Source organism: Mchenga conophoros, linkage group LG3, assembly GCF_057382185.1.
Source record: "Mchenga conophoros isolate Kocher_MC1m ecotype Shallow Benthic linkage group LG3, M_conophoros_male_GT1.1, whole genome shotgun sequence".
NCBI classification, from domain to species: domain Eukaryota; kingdom Metazoa; phylum Chordata; class Actinopteri; order Cichliformes; family Cichlidae; genus Mchenga; species Mchenga conophoros.
Window position 1 is genome coordinate 8061844 of NC_140528.1, and position 22530 is coordinate 8084373.

The window sequence follows — 22530 nt, forward strand, 5'->3', positions numbered from 1 at the left end:
ATCGCCACTCTCCAGGCCACTGTGGAGCGTTTGTCTGCGGAGGTAAAGAAGTTAGATGAGAGATGTGGAGCTCTTGAGGCACTCCAGGAGGAATAATTTAAGAACTGCAGGAATACCAGAAGGCACAGAGGGACCCAAGATGACTGAGTTGGTTCACACCTGTTGGCGGAGGCGCTATCTCTCGAGGAGAAGCCACTCATCGATCGAGCACATAGAGCGAATCGCCAGCGTCCCAAACAAAGTCATCTTCCTCGGCCCATCATCTTGAGATTGCACTACTACCACATTGGTGAGGAAATTCTGCTGAAAGCTGCAGAGAACAAGAACCTGATGTATAAGGGTTTTTAAAATAAACATCCTCCCAGATTTCCCTCCCTCTGTTGGAAACGCAGAGCCGCATTTGCAAATATGAGAGGAAGACTACGTGGGATGACCGGCGTCAGGTACAGACTGCTATACCCTGCAAAGCTGTTAGTGACCCATGGTGATGTGAGGAAAAGCTTTACCGATCCCAAAGAGACCGTAGACTACGCGGAGAAGCACCTCTCCCACCCACCTTCAAATGTATTAAAAGCAAGGATATATCTATATGTCTAACGCTGACACAGCACTGTGTTTCTTCTTTTCCCTTTATATTCCATGTAAAGGTGAATATGGAGCGTTTATGGCGATTTTCTGAATCTCGGGCAGATGAACTTCCCTGAAGTGTTTCCAGCTGGGCGTCGAGTGTTTGACCGACGCATGAAACGACACGTTTGTGAGTCTTTGTGAGTATTTATCACACGGCGTGCTGCGGGGAAAAGCCTGTTGTAACATTCATGTTTTAGCCCCTGACGGCTCTTTTTGGCTTTTCATCCCTAAACTCTCTGCATGCTCTTTCATGTGATTCGTTTTATTTTGAAAAGTCTCAATAGGATCTTGAGCTTTATTGTGAAAGGTTTATGTGGAAAATAAAGAAGCGGACGGCGGAGCCACGCGATGGTTTTACCGGCGTTGTTGCTAACGAGCGTCCGTAGTGTGTTTATATTAAATATAAGAGAAAGAGAGAACTTTAATACAGACACTACAGTGAGCATCACAACCATGTAACATATTTTACACCATGAAACAAACGATGTTTCATATCATCATCTGATATATATGTTATATGGAACAGGCCCAGCGCAGGCTGCCTGTGATGCAGCACAGCGCCACCCTGTGGTCATCACTGCACTGGTGACACTACAAACAACAAGTACACAGGATGGACGGTGGCCCTGAGAGCTCACACACACTGCTGCTTCTAAAACACCATGAAACAGGAAAATGCTGTGAAAGCACAAAATAATCACAGTTCAAAGAGACAATAGTGACAGAAACAGAGGCTTCACTGGTGCTGAGGGAGAAATCCCAGAGAAGCTTCCTTCCTGCCAGTATACGAGCCCACCAACAGAGACAGGACCAGTTCATCCTCCATCACTTACTGTGGCTCACGTTGCTCTTCTGTTGCTTTGCATCACAGACGCGTCTTTACTGGCTTCTTCTTCTAATTGCACTTAGAAACATGTTGTCTTTAACCTGTCACAGCTGCCCAGATGTTGCTGCTGAGAACATGTGGAGCTGATTCATGTAGTCATGTGTCTGTGAACAGCCAATCACAGGAAGACTTTCAGAAGAAACTCAGAGGAACAGCTGAGATGTGCTGAGTGACACAAGAACTGACAACAAATGTTAAAGTTCAAATGGTGGTTTTGTTTGCAGGGACTGTGAGTGGATGGAGATCCTGGTCCTCCTCAGCTGTGAGTTCTTCCTCTGTCATGAGAACCTCAGGGGGAGAACATGTGCTCACTCTCAGCTGCTTTAACAGGAAAGAAGCTCTTTTAGATCAAAGCTGAGAAACTGTTTGTAACAGCGAACTCTGTCACCTTTCTCTCCTCAGCCTGCTGCTGGACAGGCCCATGAAGCTCTGCTGTAAAGGCTTCCATGTCCCAGGCTTCACCTTTACCTGCTGACCAACGGGAGGCGTGGCCAAAACAGCGATGGGGAGTGGAGCAGCAGGTAGCAGAGGTGAGCCTCTTGTATGCAGCCTGTTATCTGTGGGACCAGGGAGGATGTGACACAGATGTTGCTGATTCAACATCTGTGTGACAGCTGGAGCAGCACAGTCTGCAGGAAACATCTGTGCATGTAGGAGACACCAAGGTTTACATGGTGGAAGCAGACGACTGACTCAAGCAGCCTCACATCACAGGCTGCTGGCTACAAGCACATGACCACAGTGACTGGTTTCACTGGTGTCTGTCCCAGTCTGTGGCAGAGATACAGGAAGTCACAGACAGCCTGCACACAGCGTTTCCTCTGGAGTGTGTTTCACACCCTGTTTGTGTTTCTCACTAACATGTTGTAGTTCTTCCTGCACACAGCAGCACTTTGATCATTTCTCCTGCTTTTCTTCCTTTTCTAGCTTTTATACACTGACAGTAACACAAAACTCCAAAGTCATCATTTGAGGAGCTTCTTAAGAGTTTCTGTGAGTTTAGTGAAGTCAGCCTCTCAACAATAAGTGTGTGTGTGTTGATTATCTAATGTTCAGAGAGGACTGCACTGATGTAGCATCCAGGTGAGCAGCTTATGAGCCAACAGGGGAAATTTAGCTGTATTATTGTTGTTTAAATGTAATAATTTATGATTTCATGTTCCAATATTTCACTTTTCCCAACGTTTTGTTATCATTTGGTCTGAAAACCATGACAAACAGCAGTGTTACAGTTGTTAGCATTAGCTGCTATAGAGCACTCAGTCACTGTATTGGTGTTAGCGACATGAACATATCTGAGCTAACTGTGTGTTCCAGATGTGCAGCAAACCCAACTGTCCCTGTGTTTTCCTGCTGTAGACATTATCCCCATGATGCTGACGTCCTCTGGTGGGACGAGCTCACACGTTTATGGATTCAGATGCTAACTGGACCAGACTGGTGTCAACCTTTGTGCTATAGAAGCAAATCAAAGAAGAACCAGTTGAACCTGAGCTGTCTGTAGTGGTGACACCAACACCATGTCACCTGCACATGCTGACCCAATCAGAAACCAGTGTTGACGCTGAGACCCGTCTCTGTAACAGGAAGTCCATGAACAGGCAGACCCTCTGCAGCAGGCTGACCTGTGACCTCTGAGACAGAGGGAGGAGTTTGTGTCAGCAGGGGGCGCTGCAGCATCGCCTGAGAGCTTTAAGAACAACAGCAATAAACAGGAAGTGAAAGTCACACTTCTGTTGTTGTGCGTCATCAGCAGACCTCCACCCTCTGCAGGAAGCTGAGATAAGAAGCAGCCAATCACAGAGCAGAGAGCGTGTGACTTCCTGTTCCTGCTGTTACTGTGACAACAGCTCCTGGGACAGAGAGCAGCTTTCTAAAGAGGAAAGATGTTGCTGTCACCCCCGGGTGTCATGTGACCCACCTGATGTACCGATTTAAGACTGTAAGAACAATAATAACAACATGTTTTAGTCAGGTGATCCATGCAGAGCAGATCCATGTGACCAAACACAGCTGGATCACATGTTTCCTCTCCTGGAAACAGAAAGCCTTCATGTATAAAGGCTCATGTACCCACTGAGCCCTGCTCTCAGATCTGTGAGGCTTTAACAAACAACAGTTTAAAGTCATGTTTAGCATCTTCTGTCAGTGTGGAAGGTCACACACTTTCCTGAGTGTTGAACCCTGAACTACTAGCTGTTCATGTCAGCCTGGACATAAATACAGACCTGCCTGCTGTCATAGACCCCAGCACTCACATGTTACTTATAAGTGACTCATATGTATGCATGTATATATTGTGTATATTGTGCTATTTCTTACTTAGTGTGTTGTGTCTTTGTTCCTGTTTGTGCTGCAGCACTGTAACCTAAATAATTTCCCCTGGGGATCAAAAAAGTATTCTGATTGTGATTAAATGAAAGCAGTCAGAGCAGAGGACGGTGATGTAAGGAATGGGATTTTAATCAGCCAGTCTCCTTTAACTCTCAGCATCACAAAGTAATGTGGTAACATCTGGACTGATGTGTTTACTGTCAGCTAGTTTAAATGCTGTAGGCTGCAGCCGCTGCTCTAACACTATAACTGTAACAGGGCTCAGTGCTGCTTCTAACAGTCTGAGCTGCTTCAGGCTTTATTTGTGAGGAGCACAGCAGCTTACAAACACGTGGCTGGGCCTGGACCCAAAGGAGTGTTTGTTAAAGCCTGCAGTGAATCCAGCAGCAGAATGATGGAAATGCAACACAGCAATGATGAAGAGGAGCAGCATTAAAGCCAAAGTCCAGTTCATACAGTTAGGTCCATAAATCAAATAAGGGAAAATAAAATGTTGTTGGATGCACCTGTCTGCACCCTTAATGCTCTCTGGTCGCTATGGTAACGCGTAAACATTTCTTTCAAAATAAGACACACGACTACAACACGGGAAAAGACCCAGGGAAACGAAGTTAACGATAAAAACCCTGAAAACCATTGTTGGATTTATATTTTATCATTGTCATTGTTATTGGGGAATATCTAACCATATATGCTCAGAGGTGTAGAACCAATTGTGTAATGATAGTAGTCTTTAAAGACTTTGTGTGACTCCAGAGTGTTCTGGCATTCACACCCACGTCCTGGGATCATGGGAGAGGTGCTACCTTCTTATTGTTTTGTGGTAGGATGTCTGTTTTAGTCTAAGTGCCTTTTGTTTAGATGAACTGCTGGACTTCCAGACCAGCAGGTTTAGGGAAGTCGTTTATGGGTCACACTCTGACTCCACACACACACACACACACACACACACACACACACACACACACACACACACACACACACACACACACACACACCTACATAACATACAGACTGGTACCTTTGTTCACGTGTATGTTAATGAACCTATGTATGTTCATGTAACCTCAATAAAAGAACAGTGTTACGAGGGAACGGACGAGAGCGACTGTGGTCAAGCGAAGGAACGGCATTGGTCCAGGTCTCTCCCGTGCACGAGAAACATAAAGAACTACTCGTGTCTTGCTTTGCTGTGTAGCTGGATTGAACGATCCAGCGAACAGGTTTATGCTACAAACCTATCAACCATCAATCTCACACCGAGCCTCGACTCTCACGGCCCGGTACCAAACGACTCACGGACCGGTCCGTGACCCGGGGGTTGGGAACCGCTGAGTTAACGCATGAGTAGTTCAGGGCTGCACGTCATTTTCATTGTTAATATCTTTGTGAAAAGCACATTGATGTGAAAATCTTCATGAGAGTCAGAGGCCCTACAACACGATTAAAGATTCATTCAAAAGAAAATCACAAGTTATTATCATCTTCAGAACATTTCATTAAACATTAGAGACAGACTGCTGTGTACATCTCATCTCTATCCAAACAACCTACAGTCCACAAACACATCATGAACCAGTGCTCTGGGCTGTGGTCTGTCCCCAGTTACATGGATCAGCTGGTTCCCTGGAGGTGACTGCTGCTGTGGTTTGGAGCGGATGAATAAACCTGAACTGAATCAGGTGTCCAGTTACTTTTGGTCCCTTTAAACCAGGCTGTCACATGTTCAGGATGTGAAACTCCTCCTCCTCCGTGAAAACGGGTGTGGGTCTCAATCAGCCAAGGTTTTGGGTGAACCCATTGTGAGATCTAGCCCCACGCTATCATGTGATTTCCTGTGATCAAATGTCCCAGGATGTGAGTGGGCGTTAAGACGTCCATGTCCCTCTTCAAACAACTTAAAGAAGTCCAGACGCTTTTCTTTCCAAGCTCCTTCAACAACATCATTCATAGAACAACTTCCAGCTTCTTTTGCTCGGCTACAGTTTGGATGGATTTGCATTTAAAGATGCAACAAGACTAAAATGGTTAGGGTCAGGAGGTCAAAGGTCAGAGCTCCTGTGGGTCTGAGGGCGGCCTCACGCTGGAGAAGGATGAAGGAGTCTGACCTGAGCCAGTGTTTGACATGAACACATCAGCACTGCTGTCAGTGAGCCTAACGACAGCCGTTAGCATCATTTCAGTGTTTCAGTCATAAAAACACTTCCTGTCTCTGTGGTGGTTACAGTGACATCATGCAGTTTGTGCTTTGACCTCCAGAGGGCGACAAATCAGCACAGACAGAGAGCTCCATTCAAACTTTGCTGCCATCAGGAATAATTCTTCAAATATAATCATCAGTGTTTGAGCAGTTATGATATCAGGGACAATCTACACATGTGTGACAATACTGAACATGTCACATGACACACCTCAAACATCATGTGATCCACTCTCAGTCTGCACTTTCATTCATGACTTCAACAGGTTGAAATGAGCTTTGAAGAAACATTCAGTGAAATAAATCTTTCATGGATTCATGTGAGCAGCAGATGAACTTTGTACCAACAACATCTTCAATAACAGAGTCTGAATGAAGCTCAGGTGTTGATGCTGCTCCCTGATTGGACGCTTGGTTTCAGCTCTGCTCTCAGTCTTTACTGCACAGGTGAAGGTAGAAAGTGTGACTGGATCTATAGACTGGAAACAGAGAAACATGCTGAACATTTGAAGCTTTGCAGCAGAAATGTTCATGTTACAAATACAGCAGAGCTGATCTGGGATCAGTGTGTTCACACCTGCAGCTACAACAAGGTTTCATGTCTCCACACGTCAGCATGTGAACTTTACTCTGACTCAGTCTGAGCAGTCAGACGGCATATTTTTAAAGTTAACACATCAGCACACACAGAGCTGAGCCCCTCCCACCTGTGCTGAGTTTCAGGTGGAGCCCCGCCTCCTTCCAGGAAGCAGCTCACCTGTGTGTCCGTGTTTAGTGTCCAGGTGTGGAGTGGAGCTTGTTGTTGGTGTGTGAAGAAACTGTAAGTTTGCTTTGTTTCCTCCTTTAACAGTTTGTCTTTAGGAACTTTACTGTTTGTTCAGCTCGTGTTTGATTTCTTCACACAACAAACTGTGTGTGTTTGTATTTCCGGTCTCTCCATTAAAGTCAGTGTGTAATGTTTCCTGGCTAACATCAGCTGTGTGCAGCTTAGTTCAGCACAAATCTGCCGCTCCATAGTTCACGGTAACGGACTCACAGCTGGACCAATGAGGCCGAGTGTGTCCGCCACTCTGAGCTACGTTCGTGTTTGTGTACTTGTAGTTTGTACTTTGAGTTCACTCAGAGCCCACAGAGGACGCAGCGTACGTGATGACGTCACAGCCCTTTACCTCCTTTACTGTCACTGTGATTAATATTTACACACGAGACACCTGCAGAGCTCTGACGCTAAGCTAGCACACAGCATGCTAACACTAAGCTAACACTAAGCTAAAGCTAAGCTAACACTAAGAGTTCTTACAGACACGAGTTAAAAAGCTGCTTTTAGTGTGTGATCAGAGTCCAGGACTGATAGCAGAGCGGCTGATGGCAGCTTCCTCTGCCTCACACTGCTGTCTGACTGCATCCAGCTGACACTGAGATGAAGCAGGAAAGAAGCAGCTGATATTCGGACAGCACACATGATGAAAGGAGGATTTCAGCTGATGTGCACATGAATGATTTGTGTTTCCTCTGCAGGTAGAAAGTGTGTGTGAGCTGATGTGAATTGAGCAGCATGGATCAGTGTGAGGACAGAGAGGAGGGAGCCCCTCCCTCTAAAAGCACTCTGTGTGGGGAACATGAGAGCCAGACCAAAGCTCAGAGGTGAGATGACCATCTCTAACTGTCCATGACTCTTCTCCATGTCACAGCTCAGCACTCACATCACTGCTGCATCATTATTCACAGGAACCAGCCTGGACCTCGACCCAGCTCTGTGTCCTTACAGAGTGACGGGTCTAAAGGTCTTCCCATTGAATTTAAAGCCCAGCCTGTGTCTGCTGCAGAGAGGTGAGCTGTTAGCAACATGAACTCTTTGATTAAACTGCTCGATGTTGTTGGATATAAACTACAAACACGTCGTTCCCTCAGTCCCATTTAAACTGTCTTTTAAAACAAGCCTTTGGTTTCTAAACAACTGAAAACCCACTTCAGCAAACAGGAAGTGATCAGAGCGTCCGTCCACTTCCTGTCAGGCCCTGCAAACATTTCATATTGAAGAAAAGTCGTTGATATCTCACATTTTTACTCCACCACATTCAACCATTTTGACATTTTACAGCATGAAACTCTTGTCACATGACTCCTGTTATGTTATAGAGTCATGTGACCACCAGGGAGGGATTTGTATGGATGAAACACATTCAAATCAATCTGATTCATCAATGGAAACATTTTTGGTGTAAATGCAGCAACACTGAAAACGCTGAAGATAAAAACACAACAGATGAAATATGAACAAATCGAGGCTTTGAATACACGTGTGTGTGTTTGAGACACAGAGATAAATGGATTGTGTGTCTGTCCTATTGCTGCATGAGGGTTTTATTGTAGATTTTGTGCGTGTACACTTTTGACCACGAAGGTGTTGAAAGGGCGTAAAACAGTTGGAGGCACCAGAGTGAACACTAGTGCTGTCAGTAGATTAAAACATGACTAATTAATGACACAATCTTCTGTCATTAATCCTGATTAATCACAATTACTTGATCAATAGCTGCAGTTACATTTTTCCAACTTTATATTTAAGCCTGTAACAGACGTTTACACCATATAATGAAGTCAATGCAGAATAAACACAAAGAATGTTAAACGCTTCAATTCAAAGAGACTTTGAATAGTTTTCAGTCTTTAACTCAGCTTCTCTGCTGTAAATACAACTTTGTAACAAACATATATACTAAAAGCTAAGTGTGCACTAATATATAATAATATATAATCTATATTACTGCTGTTAATGAAAATGTTTAATCAGACTCATCACAGGGTTACTGTGGATTAATTTGGATTAATCACCATTAAACATAATTTTTAATGTAAACGAATCAAAGTTCATTTCATGAGCAAACAGACTCGAGAGAAAAGGGCAAATTTACACACTTAACATGTTTATTGAACATGTAAACATTGATTAACCTCCTGAATGAGCCGACCCCCCCCCAGGGACAGTCCTGCATGCTAATGATGGGCTCTGCTCTGTACCTGCAGGATTCTGTCAGCCACAAACTCCTCAGCTGATCCTGAATCTGAGCCCATCTGTCAAACAATCATTTTCTTCACAGGTCTGTGGAGGTGGCACTGATCCTGCAGCAGTCTAACACACTCTGTCACTCTTCTTCAAGTCTTTGACACGAGGAACCAAAACTATGTTATTAACAACACTAACAGGTCTGCAGTTTGTCCACTTGGCAGTTGTGTCATCAGTGCTTTGCATTGTTGTGATATTTTAAGCTGGAAGTGCTTCGGTGAAAAGAAAATTCCTTCTGTCACGATGTGCAGAATCCTTCATGTTGGTCGGCTGGTCCGTCTTGTTATTTTTTTAATGCTCAAACTTTCCATCGAGAGGTCAGTGTGTGTTTGTCATCTTCCATATTGAGCTGATTGGTTCAGCTGCCGTCACTAACAGATGTGCTGCACATCTGCACGTGTGCAAAGGTAACTCTACTCGGACAAACTGCCCGAAGTGCGTTGATAGAAACATTTCAGGGATTTTGAGTTGTTCTGCTCTCCAGATGTGTCGTGTTAAAGGTTTTTATCATGTTAATCATGATAACAGATGAACCCCTAACCCTAACCCTACATGTTAATTTTGACAGCAGTGGTAAATCCTTTTTAATGTTCTTCTGTCAGATCATTGATTAGACTCGACTCCAAATACGAGACTCGGAAAACTCAAATGAAAACTCAAATCAAAGCAATGAGAAAAGGACTTCTTGTGTTAGAATGAAAACATGTGGAAGTGGTCAGGTTTCAAACACTCAATGAATCTACTGCACAGTTACATTCAGGGACCTTTGGCCTCCTGAGAGCATTAGTTGATGGTTCATCACAGTTTTCTCAAAGTTTCCTCTGAGCTTCTGCAGCATCATCACTTCCATCACTGATGAAAGAAAGTTCATAGAAAACAGAAAATATATCTTCAGAATCTGAGAGTCTAAAACTTGACAGACTTGATTCAGATGAAGTTATTTGAGCAGAAACTCCTGGATCTTTATCCTGTGTTGATCTAATCCTTCATGGTTCCTCCACAGAGTGGAGCAGCAGAGCTCAGAGGTTCCCAGTGGTCAGTCTGCCCAGCAGCATCAAACACAGCTGGACTCCATATTTATGGTCTGTACATGTACAACAACTACTTTATTATTAATAATAATGCATTTATTTATAGGTCCCTTTCAGAACACCAAGGACTCTGTGGACTAAATGACCAAAAGAAACAAACTTTGAAATCAGACGGTGCAAATGTGATCACAGGGAAACGTTTTAAACATCGAGGCTTTAAACAGAAACCAAAGTGAAACAGTTTGTAGTCGAGATCAGTGGGAATGAAGCTGAATAACTGTTTCTTCAATAACTTTGAGCTCTTAAAAAACAAAAACTAGCTGAAAGTCTGGCTGCTCTTATGAAAAGTACAGAGAAATTATGGGTCGCTCAACACTTGTGCACAATATAAGAGTTTAAATAAATCTAAAGAATAACTCAAAGTCCTACAATCATACTGATAAAGTCATCTACAGCTAACTATCCAAGTGGATTTGTTTAAGACAGCTCCATCTGCTGGTGGCCCTCTGCAGGTGCATGAAAGGGGCGTGTTTATATTGAAAGTAGTAGAGAAAGTAAACCCCACGGGAAGGAGGAGGACTCTCAGCGGCTTCCAGCTCATATTCAGACATTTGACTTCTTACTGAAAGCAGCAAGTTTGAGTGTCTGTACCTTAGTTAGAAGAGATAACATGGTCATAGTAATTAGAGTTGATTGAGCAATGCTGTCCTTGTAATGTAGTTTATGATTTTTATGGACAAGTCCAGTTTTTCTGTAGAGCCTCTCAAGTTGGTGACAGCAGCAGTGGAAGTTCACGTGTAAACCAGAGCAGCAAATCAGGTCCAAATGTGTTGTTCACAGTGAGTGGGATCATCATTGGCTGCTATGTTAACCTCCTGCAGCAGGATGTCTTTGGTCAGAGAATGGATAGATCACTAAGTCATTGTTGAGTTTAGGGAGACAGTAGACAGTTGGAGGAGGTTCAGCCAGTTGACACACAGTAGATAAAATAACTGAAGGCAGGAGCAGACACCTGTATGACTTTCCACCTCTCACATAGATTATTGTCCCTGGGCAGCGCCACAGGGCTGGTAGATGTAAACAAAGCTGGAGGAGAGGATTTATTCATCTGAGAAAAGTCACAGAGTTGTGTCTTGATGCTCAATCATCCAGGTACGTAAATCCCAAAAAGCTTGATTCTGTTCATCTGGATGTTTTCAGAGGGAGAAACGTTTCATCATCATCAGGTGACTTCTTCAGTCTCAGCTGACTGCAGGTTTCAATCTCATAAACAGGACATTTGTATGACTGAAACCAGCCCACTGAAGGAACAATGGGCTGGGAGGTCAGTTCATTGATCATTGGTACGCATATTGTCAGGACCATTGATCAATGGTTGTTGATCAATGGTCATGAGTCCAGTTCACAGAGAGCTGGGGAATGGCTGCAATCACAGCATGTAAGATGGTGACAGTTGTACCCTTAGGCCCCTCCTCCATTCAGAGATGGTCTTTCCTTTTCACATAAATGGCCTCCTTGACTCCGCCCTCAAACCAGCGTTCACATTTACTCAGGACCTTCTTGATGTGAAGTTCTTCTGCTTCGCTGGCTGCTGTGTCTGTGGGGATGGTGTTTGTTCTGTGTTGTTGTGTCCTGATGACGCCCAGTTTGTGCCCCAGTGGATGATGAGAGTCAAACCTTAAATACTGATCTGTATGCGTAAACAGAGTGAACCTTTAAGACCAGTTGTCTGTACGATCAACTCAGTCACCTGAAACATCTCCAAGTTTCTGGCTTTGATTCTCAACCTGTTGGTAGTTCAGCTCTGAACACCAGTGAAATGTTTCTCCCACTGAAATCGCTGCATTCATATGAACAGCATCAACGTTTTGGGATCATGGAGTTGTGGACAAAGTCTCAGTTAATCAGATAAAGTCAAACCTATAATTGGTAAAGAGGTCGTGGATGATATGCCCCTTGATCGTAAAGAAGTGGATGTTGTGTGGACTAAAGTTCAGAGTGGTGGGTCATTCATAAAGTATTCTGTTCCAGCTGCTGGAGGACAACATCATCACTTTTGTGAAGAACGAGCTGAAGAAGATCCAGAAGGCTCTGAATCCAAATAAGCCCCAGTGCTTGGAGTTTCAGAGGGAGGATGATGAGCAGAGGAGAAACAGCAGAGAGGCATTTGTGAAGATCACAGTGGACTTCCTGAGGAGAATGAAGCAGGAGGAGCTGGCTGACCGTCTGCAGAGACGTAAGAGGATTTATCTAAAGATTTAAGCTGCTGGATAAATGAGAGACTTGTGGCACCACTGTGTTCAGTCATTTCTCAGTGGGTCAGATATTGTCATCAGCATTTTGTAAAATGTGATTGTTAAAGTTGTATTTTTATTATTATTATTCAGAACTTCCAGCTGCTGTTTGTCATCGTAAACTTAAGTCTAAGCTGAAGAAGAAGTTCCAGTGTGTGTTTGAGGGCATCGCTAAAGCAGGAAACCCAACCCTCCTGAATCAGATCTACACAGAGCTCTACATCACAGAGGGAGGGACTGCAGAGGTCAATGATGAACATGAGGTCAGACAGATTGAAACAGCATCCAGGAAACCAGACAGACCAGAAACAACCATCAGACAAGAAGACATCTTTAAAGCCTCACCTGGAAGAGATGAACCAATCAGAACAGTGCTGACAAAGGGAGTGGCTGGCATTGGGAAAACAGTCTTAACACAGAAATACAGCCTGGACTGGGCTGAAGACAAAGCCAACCAGGACATCCAGTTCATATTTCCATTCACTTTCAGAGAGCTGAATGTGCTGAAAGAGGAAAAGTTCAGCTTGGTGGGACTTGTTCATCACTTCTTTACTGAAACCAAAGAAGCAGGAATCTGCAGCTTTGAAGACTTCCAGGTTGTGTTCATCTTTGATGGTCTGGATGAGTGTCGACTTCCTCTGGACTTCCACAAAACTACAATCCTAACTGACCCTAGAAAGTCCACCTCAGTGGATGTGCTGCTGATAAACCTCATCAGGGGGAAACTGCTTCCCTCTGCTCGCCTCTGGATAACCACACGACCTGCAGCAGCCAATCAGATCCCTCCTGTCTGTGTTGGCATGGTGACAGAGGTCAGAGGGTTCACTGACCCACAGAAGGAGGAGTACTTCAGGAAGAGATGAGGAGATGAGGAGCAGGCCAGCAGGATCATCTCCCACATCAAGACATCACGAAGCCTCCACATCATGTGTCACATCCCAGTCTTCTGCTGGATCACTGCTACAGTTCTGGAGGATGTGCTGGAAACCAGAGAGGGAGGACAGCTGCCCAACACCCTGACTGAGATGTACATCCACTTGCTGGTGGTTCAGGCCAAAGTGAAGAAGGTCAAGTATGATGGAGGAGCTGAGACAGATCCACACTGGAGTCCAGAGAGCAGGAAGATGATGGAGTCTCTGGGAAAACTGGCTTTTGATCAGCTGCAGAAAGGAAACCTGATCTTCTATGAATCAGACCTGACAGAGTGTGGCATCGATATCAGAGCAGCCTCAGTGTACTCAGGAGTGTTCACACAGATCTTTAAAGAGGAGAGAGGACTGTACCAGGACAAGGTGTTCTGCTTCATCCATCTGAGTGTTCAGGAGTTTCTGGCTGCTCTTCATGTCCATCTGACCTTCATCAACTCTGGACTCAATCTGCTGGAACAACAACAAACAACCTCCCAGAAGTCTGAAACAGGAGATTCTGCAAAGAAACACTTCTACCAGAGTGCTGTGGACAAGGCCTTGCAGAGTCCAAATGGACACCTGGACTTGTTCCTCCGCTTCCTCCTGGGTCTTTCCCTCCAGACCAATCAGACTCTCTTACGAGCCCTGATGACACAAACAGGAAGTAACTCACAGACCAATCAGGAAACAGTCCAGTACATCAAGGAGAAGCTCAGTGAGAATCTGTCTGCAGAGAAAAGCATCAATCTGATCCACTGTCTGAATGAACTGAATGATCGTTCTCTAGTGGAGGAGATCCAACAATACAGGACTTCAGGAAGTCTCTCCACAGGTAAACTGTCTCCTGCTCAGTGCTCAGCTCTGACCTTCATCTTACTGTCATCAGAAGAAGATCTGGATGAGTTTGACTTCAAGAAATACTCTGCTTCAGAGGAGGCTCTTCTGAGGCTGCTGCCAGTGGTCAAAGCCTCCAACAAAGCTCTGTGAGTAAACATGTTGTCATCGCTTCATTGTTAAAATCATGGGAAATAAATCAGAAATGCTGAGTTCAAAGAGCACTGTAACATTTTTTTTAAAATAGTAAATTAAATGATCATCAGTCACTCGGTAAATATATGGTAGTTTTAATGTTTCACTCCAGCATTTCTAAAACACACTTTGTTCTGTAACTCTTATCAAAGGACAATCCAGACCCAGCCTATAAGAACATGAGCTCTGATGCTTCAGCCCCTCTGACAGGTTTATTATCCTCAGCTTGTTCATTTGTCTCCAACTCCAGGAGTTTGGTTGTTTTATTCTAAAGCACAAACTTCACCTGCCAGACTTCACCTACATCTTTTTCTGATGTTCATAATTTAAGTTCAAGTTTGTATCTCACTTTCAGTGCACACCCTCCCTTTTTAAATATAAATCTCTGCTGTGCTGTCATGTTTTCATCCTGTATGGAGGGAGAAACTCGGTCTTCATTACTGAAATTGCCTCTAAGGTCGTGTTTCTTGTCAGTAACCATATGTAACTGTAAGGCTTCCATAACCAGTGTTATCACAGAATTACAGTGGGTTCACTCTGGGTCCTCTACAGTTTCTTCCCACTGTCCACAGACATGCAGTTAGGTTACCTGGTGATCTAAACTTCATGCAGGTGTGAGTGAGAGTGGTTGTCTGTCCCTCTGTGGGCTTAGTGGAAGAGACTGGATGGATCTCTGCTTTGTCTTTGATATATGCTGACAGCAAACATTCTCCATGAAGTCTGCATTTCAGCTCATCTCCTTTATACACACCTTTAACAGGAAGAGTTTTATACAGCTAGTGTTTAAAATCCAGTGTTCTTCACAATACACAGGTAATGAGCATGATTATTGAATTACTAAAATTTTCTAAAATAATTGTTTTAGTTAATATTGTATGATAGTGTACACAGAATTATTAGCTCAGTAGGCAGAGTGGTCGCCCCATGATCATAAGGTCAGGGGTCGAATCCACCGAATAGCTACCTTGTGGTACCCCTGAGCAAGGTACCATCAAGGTACCAATCATGTGCACTGGACTGGTAGCACTCATAGTCTCATAGGTTTAAAAAAATTTAAAAAAAAAAGGGTTCAACATATAAACAAATTTAATTTGATCACATATATTGTTTGTTTTTTTTGTTTTTTTCCTTTCTCTCACAGACTGAGCAGCTGTAACGTCTCAGAGAAAGGCTGTGAAAATTTGTTGTCAGTGGTCAGCTCCCAGTCCTGTAGTCTGAGAGAGCTGGACCTGAGTACCAACAGCCTGAAGGCTTCAGCAGTAAAGCTTCTGTCTGCTGCAGTGGAGAGTCCACATGCCAAACTGAATGTTCTGAGGTCAGATCAATTTGTATTATGTTTAGTTCTGTTTGTTTATGTGTTTGATGTTTGTTTTTGTTTATGTCTTTATCCAGTTATCCTTGTTTCATAGCATTTTTATTCATTTCAAAGTTAAACGGAAGTTTTACTAACCTGCTCAGCACAAGACAATAAGCTATTGCACCTTGATTACACTTTAACAACAATCTTTATTCATGTTTTTATCTTCAGACTTAACATCTGTGAACTCTCAGAGGAAAACTGTGAAGCTCTGTCCTCAGTTCTCAGCTCGCAGTCCTCTAGTCTGACAGAGCTGGACCTGAGTATCAGAAAGCTACAGGATTCAGGAGTGAAGCTTCTGTCTGCTGGACTACAACGTTTAAACTGTAAACTGAATACTCTGAGGTCAGATCAGAAAATATTTAGTTTTTAGAATTATTAATTAAAGTTCATACATATGATGTTGTATCTTAGTATCTTTATGTTTTCTTTAAAAATAGAAAGTCAACATTTAATGTTGTGAAATGTATTAACAAACTCTACATGAGTACTTGTTTTATAGATTGTCTTTTATTTTTCAGACTGAGTGGCTGTAACCTGTCAGAGAGAAGCTGTGAAGCTCTGTCCTCAGTCCTCAGCTCCCAGTCCTCCAGTCTGAGAGAGCTGGACCTGAGTAACTCTGACCTGCAGGATTCAGGAGTGAAGCTTCTGTCTGCTGGACTAAAGAGTTCACAGTGTGCAGTGGAAACTCTCAGGTCAGGATTCAAACTTTTCCACAGATGATCATTTGAAATGTGATTTATATTATTGTATAAACAGGTAACTTTTACAGCTGTCAAGTGAACTTTTATTCACATTTGAGTGGATAATTGGACTCTGAATTACTAAAAGTTGTTATAGTCATATCTCTGTTTATTTAAAAAAATACTTCATGCACTGCCTAATTTAAAGATTTAGGCTCCTTTGGGCCCATAATATATATATTTGATTTCTTTGTGAATGAAATTAGGAGGATATTGGCGACTGCTGATTGGCTCGCTGTTTGTTTTTTATTCACAGTACTTAATTTTAAAGGCTGATTTCTCAAAATGAGATGTTTATCTTTTCTTCTACAACACGTGGAGCCACCAAATCTTCTTGCTTCATTTATTCATTACAGTTTGATTTAAAGAATATTAGACTCGTAACATAATAAATATATTTATTTCACTTCTTCTTGAGAGAAAGAAAGGGATGACTGGGTGAGCTCCAGTGGTTCATCCCAGCAGAGAGAGCGGCACACTGGGCTGCAAATGATCACAGTAGTAATGGCCATAGTTTGATAAAACAGGCAGTCTTACCCTGTAGAAAATACAGGGTTCTGGTGCCGATGTGGGGGAGGGGAGTCGCCCGGTACTAACTACATACTACTAACTACCTCATCCAGATGTCTTCCCTACTAAACCTGATAAGAAGTAACTGCAGTAGCCTTATAGGTCAAATCAGTTTCACCTGTTAAAGTTAGCTCCACTATTAATTAGGGGTGGGGGAAAAAATCGATACTGTGTAGTATTGTGATATTTTGTTTGCTAATAATGTATCGATACAGGGACAGCAGAAATCGATATTTTGTTACAAACAATTTTTTCTCTGAAGTCAACATGCTCTGGAGTCAGAGCATGTTGACTTCAGAGCATGTTGATCCTTTTTCTGAGCAACAATCCTGAAATTCCTTCACTGTCCAAATGTGTTTAACTTTTTTTTTGGCAGCAATAAACATGACAGTTTACTTATTTTAATTTAAGACATGTTTAATTTTAATTAAGTTTGAAACTTTTTTATTTAATGTAAAATTATATATTTTTTTAAATTTACTTTCAAATTCTTCAGTTGCTGAAGGGGCTGCATAGTTTTCATAAATTGCATAGTTCAGAATAGCTATAATTGTACCAGATGGTTGCATTCAGTTAAGTTGGACTAGACTGTAATACAAACCGTTCAGTTTGTCAACAATAAAACTGACTGAAATGAGAGAAAGACTGAGTGTGAGACTTTGATATTAGATAAAATGAATATTGATAAAGTTTACCTTTATGTGCAGAATTTAAATATCGCAAAATATTTTAAAAAATCGCAATAATATCGTATCGTGCGTTAAGTATTGTGATAATATCGTATAGCGAGTTGTATGGTGATTCCCACCTCTACTATTAATGGTGTCACTTGTTATTTCTGGGATGAGTTTAGTAGCCTGAACAGCTGCTTAAAGGAAAGTAATTAAATAATAAAAATAACCTAAGTCCGGGGGAACCTGCAAGAGCTGTTTGCACAAAGAATAATGCTCAGACTTTGAGGTTTTATCGTTTTACACAAGGTTTAAAAATGAATGTCCACAATTGAATTGCAGAAATTGTTATTGAGCTAATACTGATGTAGTTGTTATCTTTGGTAAGGAGAGGTTGGAGGAAGGATGAGCACAGTCAGGCCTAAAGATGCTCTTAATAATAATAATGGATTGCATTTATATAGCGCTTTTCGAGACCCTCAAAGACCCTTTACAATCCCACTACAGGGAGTGCAGAATTATTAGGCAAGTTGTATTTTTGAGGAATAATTTTATTATTGAACAACAACCATGTTCTCAATGAACCCAAAAAACTCATTAATATCAAAGCTGAATGTTTTTGGAAGTAGTTTTTAGTTTGTTTTTAGTTTTAGCTATTTTAGGGGGATATCTGTGTGCGCAGGTGACTATTACTGTGCATAATTATTAGGCAACTTAACAAAAAACAAATATATACCCATTTCAATTATTTATTTTTACCAGTGACACCAATATAACATCTCCACATTCACAAATATACATTTCTGACATTCAAAAACAAAACAAAAACAAATCAGCGACCAATATAGCCACCTTTCTTTGCAAGGACACTCAAAAGCCTGCCATCCATGGATTCTGTCAGTGTTTTGATCTGTTCACCATCAACATTGCGTGCAGCAGCAACCACAGCCTCCCAGACACTGTTCAGAGAGGTGTACTGTTTTCCCTCCTTGTAAATCTCACATTTGATGATGGACCACAGGTTCTCAATGGGGTTCAGATCAGGTGAACAAGGAGGCCATGTCATTAGTTTTTCTTCTTTTATACCCTTTCTTGCCAGCCACGCTGTGGACGCGTGTGATGGAGCATTGTCCTGCATGAAAATCATGTTTTTCTTGAAGGATGCAGACTTCTTCCTGTACCACTGCTTGAAGAAGGTGTCTTCCAGAAACTGGCAGTAGGACTGGGAGTTGAGCTTGACTCCATCCTCAACCCGAAAAGGCCCCACAAGCTCATCTTTGATGATACCAGCCCAAACCAGTACTCCACCTCCACCTTGCTGGCGTCTGAGTGGGACTGGAGCTCTCTGCCCTTTACCAATCCAGCCACGGGCCCATCCATCTGGCCCATCAAGACTCACTCTCATTTCATCAGTCCATAAAACCTTAGAAAAACCAGTCTTGAGATATTTCTTGGCCCAGTCTTGACGTTTCAGCTTGTGTGTCTTGTTCAGTGGTGGTCGTCTTTCAGCCTTTCTTACCTTGGCCATGTCTCTGAGTATTGCACACCTTGTGCTCTTGGGCACTCCAGTGATGTTGCAGCTCCAAAATATGGCCAAACTGGTGGCAAGTGGCATCTTGGCAGCTGCACGCTTGACTTTTCTCAGTTCATGGGCAGTTATTTTGTGCCTTGGTTTTTCCACACGCTTCTTGCGACCCTGTTGACTATTTTGAATGAAACGCTTGATTGTTCGATGATCACGCTTCAGAAGCTTTGCAATTTTGAGACTGCTGCATCCCTCTGCAAGATATCTCACTGTTTTTGACTTTTCTGAGCCTGTCAAGTCCTTCTTTTGACCCATTTTGCCAAAGGAAAGGACGTTACCTAATAATTATGCACACCTGATATAGGGTGTTGATGTCATTAGACCACACCCCTTCTCATTACAGAGATGCACATCACCTAATATGCTTAATTGGTAGTAGGCTTTCGAGCCTATACAGCTTGGAGTAAGACAACATGCATGAAGAGGATGATGTGGACAAAATACTCATTTGCCTAATAATTCTGCACTCCCTGTATTCATTCACTCTCACATTCACACACTGGTGGAGGTAAGCTACAGTTGTAGTGGTAGGTTAGGTTTTGCCCAAGGACAAAATGACCAAGACAGAGAGAGCTGGCTCATCAGACAGACAAGCTCATCTTGTAACCTACTGGTTCGCTGGTCAGCACACCAGCTGACTAGCGAACCGGCTAACTAGCACACCAGCTAACTAGCACACCGGCTAAATAGCAAATCAGCTAACTAGCAGACCAGCTAACGGCAGCCACAAGCTGAAGGACGATTAAATGTAGTGGAGATATCAGAGATGACACTGGTGTGTCCGATTCACTCTTTAGCACTCTGGTCACTCCGGTGTGTCAGCCAGAACACCACTGAAGGCCAAATGATCCCAGCATGTGGAATAAAGAGCTTAAGGTTTGGTTTGAGACACTTTATTCTTTCACTGATTGATTCTTGCGGCTGTGATCATGTGTGTGGTTTCTTACAAAAAGGAAGTACACAATACAAATACATGACAAATAAGATGAATAGATAAGTTACATATCCAGTTATATGTACGTACATCAGTATAGCTAATATAGCCATATATAAGGACAAAGATCACAGTACTATAATGCAGTAATGTTAAACACAAAGGTGTATATCTACATAAATCTGTCCTATCAGTGATCAGGGTACTGTAGTATACTTCCACTACATAAACTATAGAAACTAAACGACATTAGTGTGACTTTAAGTTACCATCAGTACAGACGAACTGATGGTAGTTGTACAAAATAAAGGCATTGCAATTATTGTGAAGGGCTTCCGGTTAAACTAAGATCAGCTGATTACCTCATAACAAATTGTTTGCTATAGAACGCAGCTCCCACTCTTCATTAATATCATGTACTGTAACTCCCAAGTAACCATGGTTACCCAGCCACGCCCAGTAGTCTCCAGAGAGACCAACAGCTGGTGCACGTTGTAACGCCGTGGCTTTCATAGTCTCTCCTTTTTCTACAGCTCATGTGTTCTTCTTGTGATGGTGCGTCTTGAGGGAGGCTCATACATGCCGTCATTTGTTGATCCTAAGAACGTTCCTCAGACCGACTTCTTCAACAACACTAATCGGCCTGCAGTTTGTAGCTACTCACTTCACTGTGGTGTTTGTTAGCTTGTCTTTCTTTGGTTTTATCCTGACTCCTCCCACAAGCTGATCCTACGTAGTCTGCCCAAGCCTCCCACCTCTGTTTGTTTGGGTGGTTTGTTTGCTGCCATCAACAGCGTGTAATGCATTTAAGTGATACTTCAGACATGAAGTACTGCGACAATAAAAAACTCAACTTTGCTTAAAAATAACTTTAGTTGTATCAACACTGCCCTCTGGAATAATTAGACTTTGGTGACAAACTGATGTGATCTCCATGTTTCCTTTGTTGGACTGTGGGCGAGTGTCAGAACTGAATGTACTGAGTAACATGTGGAGTTTAAATATGTGTCAGTTCCAGTTTTAGAGCTCTAAAGTGCAGCTATCATGTTAGAAATATGTTAGGAATAGACAGGAACACTGAGCACACTGAGGTCAAATCTTTATTTATCCAGTTCATCTGTAGGCTGAGCTCAGTCCATCCATTTAGTGAAATGATGTTTAAAGGTCTCCTTGTTCTGTGAGCGTGCACAGATCCTGAAGCAGAAAGCCTGGGTTAACAGAGAAATGATCATCACTGTGATGATGCTCACCATCTCTGACTGGGATTTGAGGTTTTGTCAAAGCAGCAAAGAAAGCCTGGCTATGTTGGACTGGGTGTGGAAGCAGCTCCCAGTTTGAGTTCAGGAGACAGACACCCTCTCTACTTTGACGATCAGCTTCAAACTTTCCTTTTTGATAAAACTTATAGTTAGAGCTGGATCAGGTGACCCTGAACCATCACTTAGTTATGCTGCTATAGAGATGGATAACAGATGGATTGTTGTTTTGTGTGTCTGCAGTCTGTCAGGCTGTCTGATCACCGAGGAAGGCTGTACTTCTCTGGCCTCAGCTCTGACCTCCAACCCCTCCCAGCTGAGAGAGCTGGACCTGAGCTACAATCATCCAGGTGACTCAGGAATGAAGCTTCTGTCGGCTGGACTGAAGGATCCAGGCTGGAGACTGGACACTCTCAGGTATGGAGAGAATGTCTGATATAGGAGGAAGAGCTGGAATCATTTCCTGTGTCTTTCACTCACTTCCTGTTTGTTTCCTGCAGATGAGACATGAACAATCACACATGCAGGAATATTTTCAGGGTCAGACACACTAGTCTAGCTGGATAGTACATGGATATTTATGTAGGGGGTCTTCAAGGAGTCTGTTTGCAGGAACATTAATGATAACTGATAAGTCATGTTGAGAGTTTCATTAAAAGTAGACTTAGTTAGGTAATATTTGGACAGAGACAACATTTTGTAACTTTAGATACAAGTATCAGCCATGTGTGTGTTTCCCATGCTGTATGTCCACAGTCACAGTGACAGTCAGTGACACTGACAGAAGGATGAAACAAGGCTGTGAATCATTTCAGTCTGTGTGTGTGACAAAGAGGCAGACAGGAGCAGCTAACATTTGGAAATGGAAGCTTACTGGAAACACTACATTCACGGCTGAATTCACAATAGATTTGTTCTCAAGTGCACATTTAGCAGCTAATGCTAATACTGTTTTCCCTTTGCTTTCTACAGCAGCTATTGCTAAGTAGGCCACTTTGCTCCGCTAAGGATTTGTGTGACCATGATGGAGACTCT

At 42.8% G+C, this 22530-nt stretch overlaps 1 protein-coding gene and 1 long non-coding RNA gene across 2 annotated transcripts in view; both read left to right on the forward strand.

Moving 5' to 3' along the window:
- The window catches only part of LOC146577138 (protein NLRC3-like), a 291287-nt gene extending 269356 nt beyond the window's left edge, over window positions 1-21931 (forward strand). The window contains exons 4-8 of the mRNA XM_085268126.1: window positions 13510-14333; window positions 15521-15694; window positions 15908-16081; window positions 16258-16431; window positions 21739-21931. Coding sequence (XP_085124252.1) covers window positions 13510-14333; window positions 15521-15694; window positions 15908-16081; window positions 16258-16431; window positions 21739-21931 — 1539 coding nt within the window. The remainder of the gene's footprint in view (window positions 1-13509; window positions 14334-15520; window positions 15695-15907; window positions 16082-16257; window positions 16432-21738) is intronic.
- LOC146577146 (uncharacterized) lies at window positions 6762-7876 on the forward strand. The gene is made up of 3 exons (XR_014891381.1): window positions 6762-6870; window positions 7569-7694; window positions 7779-7876. It is a non-coding gene; the product is annotated as an uncharacterized LOC146577146 (long non-coding RNA).
- Window positions 21932-22530: the final 599 nt, after the last annotated feature.